Raw genomic sequence first — 16,584 nt, 5'->3', positions numbered from 1 at the left:
AACGGGTGTTTATTTTCTCAGACAGCCAGGCCGCATTAAAGGTCCTGGACTCATTCGTCGACAACGCAAGGTCGGTCACTGAATGCCGCAGATCTCTTAACGAGATCGCTCAGCACTTCAGTATGAGCCTTATATGGGTACCTTGGCACAGGGATATTGAAGGCAACAGCAGACGAGCTGACCAGAAGAGCCACCACCATATCCTTCCGGGAAATGATTCGGTAGGTATACCCATGGCCACTTTCAGGCTTCGTGTGAACACAAACACTATAAGAAATGCAAATGGACTATGGTCAGCCATATTATCGTGTTAGACATCCAGGCTAACCTGGCCCTCATATGACAAGAGGCGCACAAGAGCGCTTCTGATTTTAAACAAATCAGTTCTATCGTCCTTGATAAGGGTTCTAACAGGGCATTGTTTAATAGGCACGCATGGTGCTAGAATGGGACTATTCGACTATTGTCGCAGCTGCAGGTGTAGAGAAGAGGAGAGTGTCCAGCACCTTCTCTGTCAGTGTCCAGCGCTTAGTAGACGTAGGTTGGCCAACCTTAGGTGAGTGTCCTTATCACTACCACAAACACAACGACAACAACAACATTATAGTATAGTACATAGTATTTTTAAGCTTATTACTATTAGTTGACGGCCGCCGTGGTGCGGTGCTAGCGTGCTTCACTTTCCACACCGACGATCTTGGATTCAACTCGTGGGCAAAGCTACATCAAAAATTTAGAAATAAATTTTTTCAAATAAAAAAAAGGTCGTCCCTCGCCAGTTATTTGGCAAACATTCCGAGTGAATCTCTGCCAAGAAAATCTTTTCAGTAAATACACATCTGCAAGCGCTGTGAGGCTCGTGCGATAACGCCTTGACAATATGGAACGCGAACTATCTGCCTGAGGACTGAGGGTAACGGTGAACAGGACATTAGTGAAAATCATGTTTTAAAATTAATGTGATTTTATTCTTTTAGTTATGTAGGTAATATTTGTAGGTATATTATTAAGTTATGCCTTATATTTATAAAAACCGTGTGATTTGTTTATTAATTAATTACAATTAGTCATATATTTTTAATTTGGATTCTGAATTGTTTTGGCAAATGATATTTCTATGTTAAATCTTAATTTTTAACGCATATGCAATTATTATGCAGTATGTATGTATGTATTAACCTAATTCACATTGGCTAAGCGTGTGTGGATATTGCCAACTTCGATGCTTAGAAATCAATTAATATCGATAGCTGAGTTGAAGAACATGCCATATAATTTATAATTTGGTTACAAAGCACTCTATCCCATAATTTAGTCTAATGATATAGTTAGAGGCTCCGATAAAGTTCCATAGTAACACAGGGCCGTTAGTTCCGCAGCACTCCTCTGATAGCGTATTCTTCCACTCAACTGGCGATATGAAATCGTCAATTAAATTTTAAACAACACACTGATGCTTGTTTGAAAAATTTTGGAAAAATTTTTTTAAATAGTTTTCGTAATGCTATATTCACTTTTTCTAATGTGATGATGTGATGATGATGTTTACTTACAACTATACAACAAAATCATTTTTTTTTTTCTGGATATTCAAGCACACCAATTTTTTTTTATTTTTTAGATTGATCCATAAACTAAAAAGCAACTACTCCGCTTGCGCTCTTAAGCCTAACTTAGAAAAACTGGGAAATTACTTAATTTTACTTGTGGATCATTTCCTCAAAAAAAAAAAAAAATGGTTTGGTCCGATATCCAAGCAATTGCTTTAAAGTATAATGGAAGATTTGATTATTTTAAACAAAAACTCTGATTTTCTTAAATAGGGAGTCGGCTTATTTAGCACTCATACAAAAATTTCTGCCAAAAAGAGTAAGTAAGCAATTTTGACAAATTTATCTTTACACCAAAAGATTTTTGTTACATATCCACGAAAGTGGGGAATATCATTCTATATTGGATGCCATTTCGAACACGATGTAACTCAGACATTTCTGAAGAAAACATCATGTATTGAACTGATGTTGTTGTTGTAGCGATAAAGGCACTCCCCGAAGGTTTTGGGGAGGGTTATCGAAGTTGATGGTCCTTGGGCGGATATAGATCCGGTACGTTAAGGTATAAGCCCAAACTTAAACAATTTGCTGAGATAGTGCGTTTTGCAAACATCAACCGAGTTGGTCTAATATTTCATTCATCAGTCCATAATTATTAGCTGCCATAATGCATGTAATGAAAATTGTTGTTGTAGCAGTGCAAATTGACATCAATATCCTCCAACGGGAGTACAAGGAAACTTGCTGTTTCAACAGGGGTGGACCATAATGAAAGGGGTGTTAGAGGCGTTGGTTCCACATTACAATTAATGAGATGGTTGGTGTCATGTGGGGACACATTGCAAGCGGGCCATACATTTTGTATGTAGGGGTTGATTCTGGATAGGTAAGAGTTTAGCCTGTTATAGTATCCAGAACGAAGTTGAGGTAGAGTGACTCGCGTTTCCCTGGGGAGTATGCGTTCCTCTTCCGCAAGTTTTGGATTTGAAGAGATTTACAAGGTATAATGAAAATTGTTGTTATCCAACAGTTCTACTTTGTGGGTCGCTTATCATTTCTAAATTAATTAATTTAGTTATTTATGTCATACATTCATGAAAGTTTATGTCTAAAGCAGATGCGATAATGAAATGTAAAAACTGTAATAATGAATTTCCATAAAAAAAAATAAGAAATGTTTATAAATAATTTCAAAATTTACTTTCTTGTGTGATGGAAACGGAGATTACTAACCAAATTTTTCGAAACTAATTAAGGTTACTAATGTCGCTCTTTATGACAAAAAAAAAAACACGTTATATTTTTTAGAAGTACAAAAAAGATTGGAAAATTTTAAATCAAAAAAACGAATAGTTTTTTATCCCATTGAATTCTATTCTTATAAACTGCAACTTACACATTGAACAAAAATCGCCTTGAATGGTTTGATTTTTTTTTCATACCTTCGATTTGAAACCTTTGAAAAGTTTAAAAAGGTTTTGAAAATTGTCAAAAATTTTGAAGCATTTCTGCTATATACATATGTACATAAAGAATAACGCATGAACGAAATTTTGATTTATATGGGAAAAAATAGATGACACCTTTGGAAACAAAATTCTAAAAATTCAACGCAATTTTTCAACCATCTTTTGTCTACACTTTGCGAGACTAAAATTCAATGGTCGATTTCGGTCATGATTCAATTACTAGACGTTTGTTCTTCTATGATGACAGAGCTTTGACACTCACAAATTGAAAAATCTGGACGGGTTGCTTTTACGAAGTAAGGAAAACGGATAATAATTCGATCCCCTTTAGCGAAAATTGTGGTAGAAAAGTACCTTTAGTAGTATATTAGTCGTGATAATAAATTTGTAAATGCCAACAGGTTTTCGAGGAAATAATTCATTGGTTTAGAATTTATTCAAAAATACACTATATCAAAATGTGTTTCAAAAACTCCCTATACATATGAGCATAAGTTCGATGCATTTTGACATAAGAAATAGTTAATGAAAAGCATTCTGAGAAAGGGCGTTCTTCAATCTAATTCTAATATAGGGCGTTTTTGTGACAAATCCTGAGATGGGAAATTTTTTTAAAAGATTTTGAGATAGGACAATTATGAACAGTCAGCCGACATTGGGTGATACTCTACTCAACACCTGCAATGAACTGACACAAAAAAAATAAAAGAAAATTACTTATTTTCTTAGAACTTTATATTCCGGCCTTGACTGTGACAGAAGAGTTAAGCTTTTGTGCGGTCCTGCTACACAAGGAGTATTCACTTTTTATTCTGAAATTTCGGAAAGCTCTTTTACATGAAGTATTCATGGAAGTGTTCCGGATAAACCGTTAATTTAGAATATTCGGAACACGTTCGTTTGATACTACCTCACGAGGTCCGAATATACATAATAGTCCAAATATAAACCAATTCCCCAAATTCTTAAATTGAGACGAATTTTCCGAACATACGGAATGAATAAGTTAACATGCTCAATAAGTACATTTCGTTATGACATCTCCATTATATTTTAATGACATTTTCACGTGAATCGATTTACTAGTCGAGTTTTTGCCGTTGAACGATGAATTTTGAATTGGTTTAGGTTTCGTATGTTCATAGGTTTACGAAAGTGCACGATTCCTTGGGGTCCGTACTTTTAATAAAACCTATGTTCAGCCACACTAACAGATCATGGCATAGTTAATAAATTCATCACAAAATTAAAATAAATATTCTAAGGAATTATGCAGTTCAGTACTTATCGGGTATTTGTAAACTGATTGCTTCCTATTTCTACTACTATTTTACGAAAAATCGCAAAGAAACAACACAGTTAATGGATGTCAATTCGATTTGGGAGCAAAATGGCTGCAATTGTCAAAAAATGTGTCAGTCGAGCAAAACTTTTGTGATTGAATCACGGATTTCGGTTTTTTGATTAGATAAATAAAAAAATGTTGTATTAATTTTCTTTTTTAACTCAAATTTTTCCACCTTACAAAACCTTTCGTGAACTTCTATACATTGACTTTCTACAAAGATTTAGAAAAAGTCAAGATATTGAGTACATTTTTTTCACAACGCGCTTTCAAAATATTGCTGCTTATTTTGAATTAGGTTTTTTTCTTAACTGAATGTCAATAATACAAAATTTTTAATTAAAACAAATTCTTACATACAATTTATGCTCGTACATGTTATTTGTTGAAATTTAACAGTTTTATAAATTATAAAGTCATGCATTACACGCTTTTTAGTTTTTAGTACTTATATTATTGCTCATTTATGTATGTATATTTGTGTTTATTTTTGTTTCTTTTTTGTTTTTTTTTTGTTTTTTTTGTTCTTTGCTGCCTTATTTAAGAAGCGCGTATAAATTTATGTATCTTTAAATAACATTATATATTTTTTTATTGCTTTGTATTTTTAATATTTATTACATTTTTGTTATTTACCATATAAAGATGCCTTACTTACATAAATACATATATAAAACTATATTATTTAATAAACTATATGCTATCGCAGTCCATATTTGATGTCTGTCATTTCTTTTTGATACGCTGCACAATCCATTCGAGACCCTGATAAAGGCTGTAAAAAAGAATAAGAAATCAAGAAAAAATGAATATGATTGGAAATTTATTTATATTTTATGGGGAGGAAAAAATAAATGCAATATCTTTAACAAAAGAAAGAGATTAGAGAAAGCTCCCCCAGCGGGTTAGGGGGGTCAGAATATACCCGCGGTAGGTATGCCTGTCGTAAGAGGCTACTAAAATACCAGATTCAAGGGGCTGTGTAGCGCAACCCTGCAGGTTGCCAGCGCAACATATAGCTTCTCCAAACCCAATTGTCAACCTCACCTATCCGCGGCGAATCCTGTTTCACTAACAGACGAGGCTCTGGCGACCCTAAGCTCCTTATGGAACTTGGGGTTGGGGAGGGAGGGGATGGCCTGAAGGTTTAATGTGGCCACATAAATCGTTCCCGAGATGGTCGGGCCAGCACCTTAATGGTGCTGTGGTACCGGAGCGTACCGGATCTGTATCCGGCAAAGGACCATCACATTGATAACGCTCCCCAAAGCCTTCGGGGAGCAACCTTATCGCTACAACAACAACAATATTGGAGAAAGTTCCCCAGCGGGTTAGGGGGTTACAATATACCCGTTGTAGGTATGCCTGTAGTAAGAGGCGACTAAAATACCAAATAGATTCAAGGGGTCGTGTAGCACAACCCTTTCAGGTTGCCAGCCCAATATATAGCTTCTCCAAACCCAATTTTCAACCTCACCAATCCGTGGCGAATCCTGTTTCATTAACAGTCGAGGGTCGGTCGACCCCGAACTCCTCAGGGATCTAGTTGGTGGGAGGGCGGTATGACCTAGGTCGCATGTGGTCATAACAAATCGTTCCCGAGATGGTCGGGCTTGGTACCGGAACGTACCGGATCTGCATCCGGCAAAGGACCATCAACATCGATCTCAAGTCCTTCGGGGAGTGTCCCCATCACTACAACAATATAGAGAGAAAGCGCGCGAGAAATTCTGGTACAATAAAAGTTGAATAGAGTTTGCCGTTAAGGAAAATAATATTTTTCATTTGGTATGCTGTCAATATTTTTTTGAAGTAAAATTTTTCAAAGAGAATATCCATCATTACTCCAGACGATCGGACGACTCTTGCGCCAGGTGGTGCAATGTTCAACGCTTAAGCATGTCAGGGTATAACTTGTCTACTTTTTTTGCTGTCATGGGTCTTCGTTTCCATGTGTAGACATTACCAGATCTGTCAACTTTACATTTCTTGTGACTGTGCTCAAATGCCTAAAGAGCTGCAACAGCCTCACAAAAAAAGTAGACGGGTCTAGTAATGCGACACATATATACCTATACATTTTGATGTGCTGAATCTGAATCCGCCATCTGTCCTAACTTCAAAAAAGGACAAAATTCCTTGTGATGAAGCTTTTTTGGAGGTTAGTGCCAAACGGGACTCCTTTAGATGAATGCAGTTCACAGCATCAAAATCCATGGAAGTACATGTCCCATTACCAGCAGTCATGAGTTTTCACTGAGAGCTTTTTATGGCAGAAATACACTCCGAGTGTTTGCCAAATAGTGCCGAGGGGCGACATACTTTATTCTAATTGAAAAAACTGGTTTCAAAAATGTTGATGTTGCCTTTCCAGGGTTTTGAACCCAGGATCTTCGGTGTGTATAGCGGAGCACGCTACCATCACACCACGGCGACCGTTTTACTTAAGCAACATTCTTAAGGTCCGGTTTTTCAGTACAAGTTCAACTCAGTTTGTCAACTAAACTACGCTTAAACTTATTCTGCAGTTGTTCAGTCCACTTTAACTGATTTTTAAGCTGATCTTAAGCGGCCAATACGGCTGGGTTAAACTCTAGTTAACCTATCGGTGATTTCCGTTTGTTCGAAATGGCGTAATATACCCAACAAGCATTTGAGCTTGAATACCTAAAGCTGTAAAATGATTCAATCAATACAGTTATAAATCAAGACTGATTTATTTTACAAATATGATTGGTTGATTTCAAATATATAAGCCAAGTTTTCCATTCAAAAATTCCGTTAGTGATTTCATGACTGTAAAAAAAGCATTCAGCTTGATTGTGAGTGCATCGAGAGCACTCCCACTCACGAGTGATTGCAAAATTTGGTGACTGCAATCACCTTTTCATTTAGTTCCATTGAAATTTTCGTTTTCAGGGTTGATACTTTCGTACTTTTGATGGTTAACATATCTGTGATTGGTTTGGAGTTGTCAAAATAGTTATAAATAACCGGACTGCCATATTTCATTTAAAACATTATGTTTGATTCTAAAAAGTTTTGTTCGGTGGATTTTGCTTCAAATGAATTAAACCAAATAAAATGTGCTTTAATTCCGATTGGAAGAAATCAGACATACGAATTTCAGAGTCAAAATATTCAAAAAACTTAATTGGAATATAATATTACCTAGAACAAAATAACATTTAGTCATAAGGTCCAAAATTGGCTTCCGCATTCAATAACTACGGTGACTCTGACTCAATGTTTTGACATTTTGTATTTTAATAAAGTTCTTTACTGATTTCTACTAAATTAAGCATTATTTTTTAAGGAGGTTAATGGAAATCAATTGCCACATAAAATGTGTATTTTATAAAGTGCATTTCAATGGTGTTCTTGCAGTGAAAGTGTAGAAAAAAGCATTTAAAAATTCGAAGCGGTAGATGTCAAGAAGCAATGCACAGTGTTTCATTATAGAACAAATACTATACAAATTCGGGGTGATACGATACATAAAATGAAAGTTTTGGAGTGTGCTACATTGGATGTGGAATAACTCTGAGGACCCACTATATATATGTTAATGTCAATATAATTATATTTTTAATACCGTGAATTACACATGTATTTAATTTTATGAATCGAAGGGAAAGCGAAATTTTTAGTTTAATTTATGACTTACAAAAAATGTTTATTGGAGTGACCGGTTAACAACGTCAGGCGAAATTCGTCTATTTTCGTCCTCCAATACATTTTATTACCGTTGTAAATTTTATAATAAGCTACTCAAGGGACCACTTTAGCTAACCGGCATTCATTATTAATTATTGTTCGTGTTAACATACATCATGTGTAAAAATTGCTGCTAGAATGAATTTGTGATACTAACGATTGTACGCAAAACCATCGATGTTGTTGTAGCAGTGCTTCGCCCCATCCAACAGGTGCGACTACTCCAAAATTGTCATAAATATCCTTTAACGGGAGTCCTAGGAAACCTACAGTTTCAACAGGGATGGATATAGTGAAAGGGGTGTTAGAGGCGTTGGTTCCACATTGCAATTAAAGAGATGGTTGGTGTCATGTGGGGACAGGTTGCAGGCAGGACATACATTTTGCATGTCGCGGTTGATTTTGAATAGGTAAGAGTTTAACCTGTTACAGTATCCAGATCGAAGTTGAGCTAGAGTGGCGCGCGTCTCCCTAGCGAGATTGTTTTCCCTCTCCTGCGACTTCAGTATATTTATCTTTAAGAAAGGGGTTCGCCGGGAAATTTCTGGCATAGTGGTCCCACGACTTTTTGTGGATATCTCTGAGGACCTGTTTATGTTTTTCTTCTACATACGTCTAAGTTCTCAGGTGCCGTATTTTCTCATAATATTTGCGGAGATGATTTCTTAAAACCCTGGAAGGCGGGGCCTCTTTAATACGTTGTCTGTTAGGTTGCCCAGGTTTCTGGTATTCAGCAGACACTGTTTATTCAGCATTTCGTTTCTCTCCCTAACAACGATTCTGAAAACAGTGTTTTGACAGGCCTGTAGATTCTTCCACTGAGTATTCTTTACGCTTGGTGACCGTATCGGGAAGGCGTAGCATGCAAGCGGCCGGTCAACTGCTTTGTAAGTGGTAATGAGCGTCTCTTTATCCCTACCCCAAGTGCTGCCGGCAGAGATTTAAGGGCTTTATTACGGCTCTGAATTAAGGTACAATTGCGGATGCACCGATGCTTACCTACCAGATAATTTGCGGTGCACCTTTTGAGACTTGGAGGAAGGGAAACTTTTTGAGAGTTTTGATTAATCTATGTTCTTCGATAGTTTCAAAACAAAAAATGACGTATCGATTGTTACAAGTTACAAAGTTCCACCTTCCACCATTTTGATCTACTACAAGCTGTTTTTTATTTTTCATATTTGTCGAATTTGCTACACTGTGACAGCAGGACGGTCATGTTTTTTTACTGTCAAAAACAAAACAAAAAATTAAATCTAAAAAATTTTAGTTATTTGACAACCCAATAAGCATTTTTATCAATGTTAATTTAGAATTCATTTGAGAGCTAACATTATTCTTAAATCTCCTACGTTATTTAGTTTTCAAGTACACCTAAAATCACAGTAACACCAATTTTACACAGAAGTTAAATGGAACCACAATTTAACATTTTAAATGTAATGTTTTTAACAAAAAATAGTTAAAAGAGAAAGCACTTCGAATATAATCAAAATAAAATGCATACTCAAATTTTCAAAAATATTTCACCAAACCAAATATGTTTAAATTTTTTAAAAACCATATTACCTGGTGCCACAAACTTTGCAGAAATAATAATGTGCATTTTCTTGGTGCTTTTATGAATTTCATTAGTTATATAATGAATTTTTAAATGAAAATGTTGTTACATTAACTATGTAATCCGAAACTCCAAGAAACCCGACTATATTTTTGCATCTAAAAGCCTTGCAATAAAACATTAATGAAATAATAATTTTGATGTTGTATTGAAGCTTTGTTCCAAATAGAAAGTACCTTTAAAATTCATTTCAATCAATTAATTTTATTGAAGCAATCTTTTTCAAATTCTCTATTGGTTGAGTAAGTCCTTTTAGATGGATTTTTTCACAAACTGTATTTTCTCTCGAAAGTTTTCGCAGAACAGTGCGCGTATTTATATATACATTCAAGACACTATGATAGAGTTCTGTGGGTACACACTACCATTTGCAAAGTTCCTAAAAGTGAAATATTAGCAACAAAAGCAACTGCATTAAATTCCAGTGATGTCGCTTCACTGGTTAAGGATGAAAAAAATTCAGTTGGATTTAGTTAACACTTCAGCAATAACAAGATTGGCAGCTATTCGAAGTTTCAATAATGTGGATTTAGCGGTCCAGGAGTTAAGCGATATGGAAATAGATTCTTTAGGGGAAGTGCCACATCCCCTTTCCCAATCCCGCCTGTTTTTCTAAAATGTTATAGTAGTGATGTTTTTCATCTAGCTGCCAGGTATTATTACCATCGCATTATTGCCTTCAGAGATATTTTTTTAAACGGTGCGCCCAAAAACAGTGCTAAAAAATTTGCATGTGGGGTTCTATTCATTAAAAATTGAAGTGCTATTAGATTGGGTAAGTTTTTACTTTATACAAACTATATATGTATTTCATTTCTGGATATCTTTGGCAATATAATAAATAATGATGATAAAAATTTTGTTTATAGAGGTTTAAAATATTTCTAGTGTTTTAACTGACATTATCTGACTAAAGGGTAAAAGTCAGGGGTATCCTGTAAATTTGTAACAAACATATTTATAATAAAAAAAGTTTTTTTTAGTATTTTATTATAAAATTCATAACTGGTTGGGTCCCTGGCGTGTACAAAAAATCTTAAAAAATGCAAGAATGTTCGTTTTTTGCAAATAAGTATCTCCTTCAAGAAAATTTCGATTTCGAATTTTGACACCTCTCCCAACATTCTTGGAGGTATTTTAGCATTCGACCGCCAATGTGATTTTCTCGTATTCTGCTATTGCAGTTGACGATAGGATTGTATATACATGTGCATGCAAAGTGGCCTACAATAGATCGGCCAAAGTTCAAATATTTTCCGAAATGCCTGTCTCGTATGTTTCTTAAACAAAAAACAAACTGCAAATTAATGTTTGAGTTAACTTTCTGAATAAGTTTTTTCTCAAATTATGTAAAAGACAGATAATCAAATTGAGAATTAACATTTTCTTTCTTTCAGATATTTTGTTCCATTGTTTATTGGGAAAAAAGAAGTTAGTATGAAAGACAGGAATGTTCAACCTGCCGAAAATAATACTTTTTTTCTGTTTTACATTGCGCTTTTTCAAATTGTCATGTTTAACGCTATTGAGAAAGTTGTTTCAACTATTCTTATCTTGAAGAATGTTATAAACATTTTTTTAATAAATTTTTAAATTTCAACTTTCATAAAAAGGAACTTAAATTTTTACATACTATTTTAGGGAGTATCTGAGCATTTTTGTAGCAAGTGATTGGTACTGAATGCATGACTTCACACACCAATAATGTGAAATCACCTGAGTGCACTCATTGATTTCAGTATATTTATTTCTGCAGTTTGATTTAGCATTCTTTTCAATTGCATGCGGTGCTGAATGAAATCCTTATTTCTCAGCATGATTGCAGAATTAAAAAATGTAAAGCATAATTCTCGTATGAAGAAAAAATTGTGAAATACTGATTGTAGAAAAGCTCTAATTTCAAAAAGCAAATGATTTCATTCTTCAACAGCTCTGTGAATACCATTAGAGCTCATGTTGATTAATAGCATACTTCTAAAATCTCAAGAGTTGTTTCGAAACAGTGGCTCAACTCGAGAATCATAGCGTACTCAGCTAAAGGGGGATTCTTTTATAAATCGAAAAATGCTATTACTTAAGTTGAAAAAATGATAGTTCCCTTCCCAACTTGTGGTTCTTTAACTGGACTCAAGTGTAAGATTCCAATACTACAGTATTTTCACGAAAATAAAATAAAATATCTATAATTTATTTTTGATTAATTACGCTTCATTATCAATCAGGTGTTTATTTCTCACAATAAATAGCTGTTGATTTTGGTAGATAATAAAAAACCCATGTTGCCGTAAAAACTTAAACTGTGACTGATAAACTGCTCAAGAGTTTAACTGGAGTTTAAATTTCACTAGAGTTTAAACTTAGCTTAACCAACTACTGAAAAACCGGGCCCAAATCTTTAAAATATTACCTACCCCTCGCCAGTGAGCGCACAACATGCTTGTATATGCCATTGATGTTTTTTAATCGAGGTTAAATCCAATTGACGTGAAATTTCTGCAGCTGACATTGCACCCTTGAGATCCTGCAAGGAGAAGTCAAAAATAAAATAATTTAAATATAAATCAAGCAAAAAAATAATGAATTATTTCTCTACACAAACCTGTTTATTTGCATAAACTAATAAACTGGCTTTGCACAAATCCTCATGTTGCAACATGCGATAAAGTTCCTCACGCGTCACAGCCAAACGTTCACGATCCGTTGAATCGATGACCATAATGATAAACTAAAAAATGCATAAAAACGAAAATATTATTAAATTATCTGCTCGTAGCAATGAACCACTTAATGTTTTTAGCAGTAAGCACTACATACCTCTGTGTTTGTGTAATAGGTACTCCATGCGGCCCGTAAACTCTGTTGACCACCCAAATCCCATACCAAGAAATGTATATTCCGCCACACCACTTCCTCTACATTTGAACCAATTGTTGGGCTGGTGTGTACGACTTCATTCATAAGGAATTGATAGAGTATTGTGGTTTTGCCAGCATTGTCCAAGCCAACCATTACTAATTTGTGCTCTATAAGAGGTAGAGGGAATATTTTTTAATGAACTTTTCGGTTATTATGCCAAATGAAATAATCAAAAATTTAATAATGATAAATGTAGTTAATAAATACGTATATATGTATATGTGTATGTAATAAAGATCATGGTAGGGATTCCGAAAGTTCAAGCTTCCTTTTGATTTAGACTTACGATTCTAATTTCGGTTTCGATTACTTGCAATCAGTTTTATAACGGAAGCCGATCTGTTCATTATACATAATTTAATAGTTTGCAGGGTACGGTAGTTGTTTTCTAAAATTACTTGTACCTTGAGTTCCTCATGTAACCTAGAAGGTTTAATGTGGTCATATTAATCGTTGTTGAGATGGTCGGTGTTTGTTACCGGAACGTACGGATCTATATCCGGCAAAGGACCATCAACATCGACAACACTCCCCAAAACCTTCGGGGAGTGTCTGTACCGTTAACACAACTGCAGATTTTACTTGAGAAGGAAGCTAGTTTATTTCCTATGCTATCCAAACATGACCAAAAGCACCTTAAGACCTCGCAATCAACCCGGCTGATCCACAGCAAGTACGTTGCTGCAATCTTGTATTCCTCGATTTTCCTCAGAAGAAAATCCAGCGATGTTCGTACGGAGCTGTCTGCCTCGCATATTTCCGTCTCGGAACCTTTCCTGCCCATCTCATATGCAAATTCCCTCCCTTCAATATCGCTGTGCCTCAGAACCCAGCAAAAGGAGACAACGAGGTTCCACACCTCCGCACGATATGGATGAATGAAAAACACGTTCAATTAAAATAATTACTTTGTTTGATTTTCTAGGTGATTAGATAAAAACAGTTTTGTGTTGCTATTTAAACAAAGATTAACATTTGTGTTGATTTTTTTCATTTCTTGTTTTTGTGTAAACAAAAAAACAGAACAATACTTATACACACAATATAGAGAACACATATTATTGCTTATGACATTTTCTTTTTTTTTTAAAGAAAGTTGTTTTAACGCATCAGCCAATTTTTATAAGAGAATCCATTGTTTGAATTATTTCATAAAAATATTTGTTTAAATTATTTAATAAAAATAATTGTTAAATGATTTGAAAAAGACTTGCTGCATACAAATAGGTTTTGGTAGTTCCATAAAAAAGTTTGAAATAAAAAATTTCTTATGTAATTTGTATGAGTTTCGAAAATGGCAGTGTAAATTTTTATCAAATTTCGACAGTTAAATTCTTTTTTTTACTTTCGCTAATTTAGGAAAAATATTCTATGATTTTGTAACTTCAACTATGCAAAACAATCTCAAAAACATTTTCGAAGAAATTCAAAAACTCGAGAAATTTTACGAAAATTTCGAATTTTTTATTTAGGAGTTTTTTGAATTTTTTTGAGTAGGCAGTTTTGTAGCCCAATCAATTATTTTATATTTTCTTCTATAAGAAGGGCGCATATCAAAAGAAGAAAATCTGAAACATTGTTAGGATAAACATTTTTCAAAAATTATTGCGAGTTTTTAGAGACATAAAACTTTTACTTTGTTAGACTAGAATTGATGGGGCTACAAAAATTGCATACCCAAACAAAACGCAGAAAATTCTGAATAAAAAATTCGAAGTTTTCTGGAATTTTCGAATTTTTTCGAAAATGTTTTCGAGATTGGTTTGTAGGAACAAAACTCATGGGAGTTTTTTCTAAAACTATCGGAAATTGGGAAAAAAGAATTTAATTGCCGAAATTTGACAAAGATTGCGTGTGTGTATGAGACTGTATGCGTATATGAGTATGTATACGAAAAAACGAAAGGCTCTAGATATAAAAATTAAAAGGTGTCGGTTCCACTACATCATACAATATAATATTTTCTAGCCCACCCTATTGGGTGTATGTGTAATTTGAAAATATTCACTCTTATTATTTAGTTGAAGCAATTTTTGGGTTTTTTTTTGTATATAGTAATTGAAGTGCAGTTAAAGCCAAAGTGACAAGTGAGATTCCATTGACAGCTGCAACAATAACAACATGTTATGTTCATTAGAGCGGTTACAAGGTATATGGTGAATTTTAGTTTTTGTTCTATCTTTCGGTGCACCCTCCTAAAAAATGCTAATAGATCAGAAAATGAATATTGCAAAGTTTCAGGCCGCATTAAGATTAAGATGATCGGATAAATGCCAAATACTGCTAAATGGAACCGTTTTATAAAAATATTATTCAGATCAAAATTAATACAAATAAAATTATCTATCGAATGATATACGGGTGAAGTTCCTGGCATAAATGGTTTCGCTTTTACTGACTGAAAAATCGCTCTTTTTCCTAACTTTGCCCTCAATGAGGCACGTGTTAACATTATCGGATTGGTCTGAAACTTTGCAATAATCATTTTCTCATCTATTGGTATATTTTAGAAGGGTGCCCCGAAAGATAGAACAAAAATTAAAATTCACCATATACCTTGTAACCACCCTAATGTACATATTTATTTGTAAAAATGCTATACATTTACGCACAGGCAGAGTCAAAACATTTATTGTACGGCGCTAACAATTAACGCTTTAAGTAAATTAACATAACCTTTAAGTTCAATGAGAGAGTCAGTAACCTTCGGCCCAACGCCTGCAAAGTATAAACTTACAGTTGTGAACACGAAAACAGCAGCAGAAATAATTTACAAACTTTTAAAATTATTTTCTTTTTTTTTATTAATTTCGTAACCTAAAGATTTGTTTAACGAAAACTTTACAAACAAATTTCAAAAACGTTTTCGAAAAAAGTCTGTAATTTTGTAGTCCAATCAATTTTATTTTCCTTGATTTTAGAAAAACGTTATCGAATTGTATAACAAAAACTAATCAATTTCAAAATCATTTTGACTTTTTTTATCCAAATTTCAAAACATTTACATGAAATTTTTGAAAATCTTTTGGGCAAGTAGTTTTGTATTCCAATTATTTATAGTCTAAACAAGTACAAATTAGACATCTTTTTCGAATTGTGGCGAGGTTATCTTTGATAGAAAGAAGAAAGTCTTGGGTATAAAAAACTCGTGCGTTTTTAATCTAAAATTGATTGAACTTAAAAACTGCATACTCAAAAAAATCTAATCTCAAGGAATTATTTTGTAAAAATTTCAGAAATGGTCACAGCTTTATCTGATTTTGAAATTATTGTTGCAATCCATTAATTTGGACATGAACATGTTGGAGCTATCGCTCTTCAAAGTTAAAAAATCTCACTCAGTAAGAAGAGGCAAGGTCTATTTAAAGCAAACAATTTAAGCTCAGATACCAACATAATGCAGTGCTGAGTTTTATGGAATTTTCTACATAAAATGGAGCTTTTTTGTGTATAAAAATGGGCGTGTTCACGAATTCATACAATGTCCTCATTTGCACTCAATTTATCACACATAGGAGCACGAATAAAACAAATGGACAGACCGTATTGACCTTGGTTTCAGGACAACTTCTGACTCCTTTCCATACTATTATATATACATACATAGATAACTAGATGATGCCTAAAATAATACTAAAGTGATCCTGAAATTGTTCGAAATTGGTTATTAAATAGTCTTAAAAATAGTTCCAGAAATATTCCCGAAGTGATACTGTAATTATCCTTAAATGGTTTCGAAGTAGTCTCAAAATTATCCAGGTGTTGCCCTGAAATGTTGCCTAAAATAATACCGAAGACATTCTGAAATTGTTTTACATTGCTCTTGAAATAGTCTTGAAATTAATCTGAAAATTATCCAGAAATGATCCTGAAATTGTCCCAAAATTGCAAAGTAGTCTTGATATAATCTTTAAAATAGTCCTGAAGTGTTCCTGAAGTCATTTCAAAATGTTCACGAAGCAG

At 34.0% G+C, this 16,584-nt stretch overlaps 1 protein-coding gene across 5 annotated transcripts in view; it reads right to left on the bottom strand.

Moving 5' to 3' along the window:
* Positions 1-946: 946 nt before the first annotated feature.
* Arl5 (ADP-ribosylation factor-like 5) overlaps positions 947-16,584 on the bottom strand; it is a 45,122-nt gene continuing 29,484 nt past the window's right edge. For all 5 annotated transcript variants that reach the window (XM_067785812.1, XM_067785808.1, XM_067785809.1 and 2 more), the window contains 4 exons: positions 12,520-12,728; positions 12,305-12,430; positions 12,117-12,226; positions 947-5,142 (listed from right to left, as the gene is read on the bottom strand). In XM_067785812.1, the coding sequence (XP_067641913.1) occupies positions 5,094-5,142; positions 12,117-12,226; positions 12,305-12,430; positions 12,520-12,728 (494 nt within the window). In that variant the 3' untranslated portion in view covers positions 947-5,093. The remainder of the gene's footprint in view (positions 5,143-12,116; positions 12,227-12,304; positions 12,431-12,519; positions 12,729-16,584) is intronic.

The sequence above is a fragment of the Eurosta solidaginis genome, chromosome 4 (assembly GCF_040869045.1).
Source record: "Eurosta solidaginis isolate ZX-2024a chromosome 4, ASM4086904v1, whole genome shotgun sequence".
In the NCBI taxonomy this organism is placed as follows: Eukaryota; Metazoa; Arthropoda; class Insecta; order Diptera; family Tephritidae; genus Eurosta; species Eurosta solidaginis.
The sequence above is the reverse complement of the archived record's forward strand: the minus strand, read 5'-3'. Positions and strand labels throughout refer to the sequence as shown.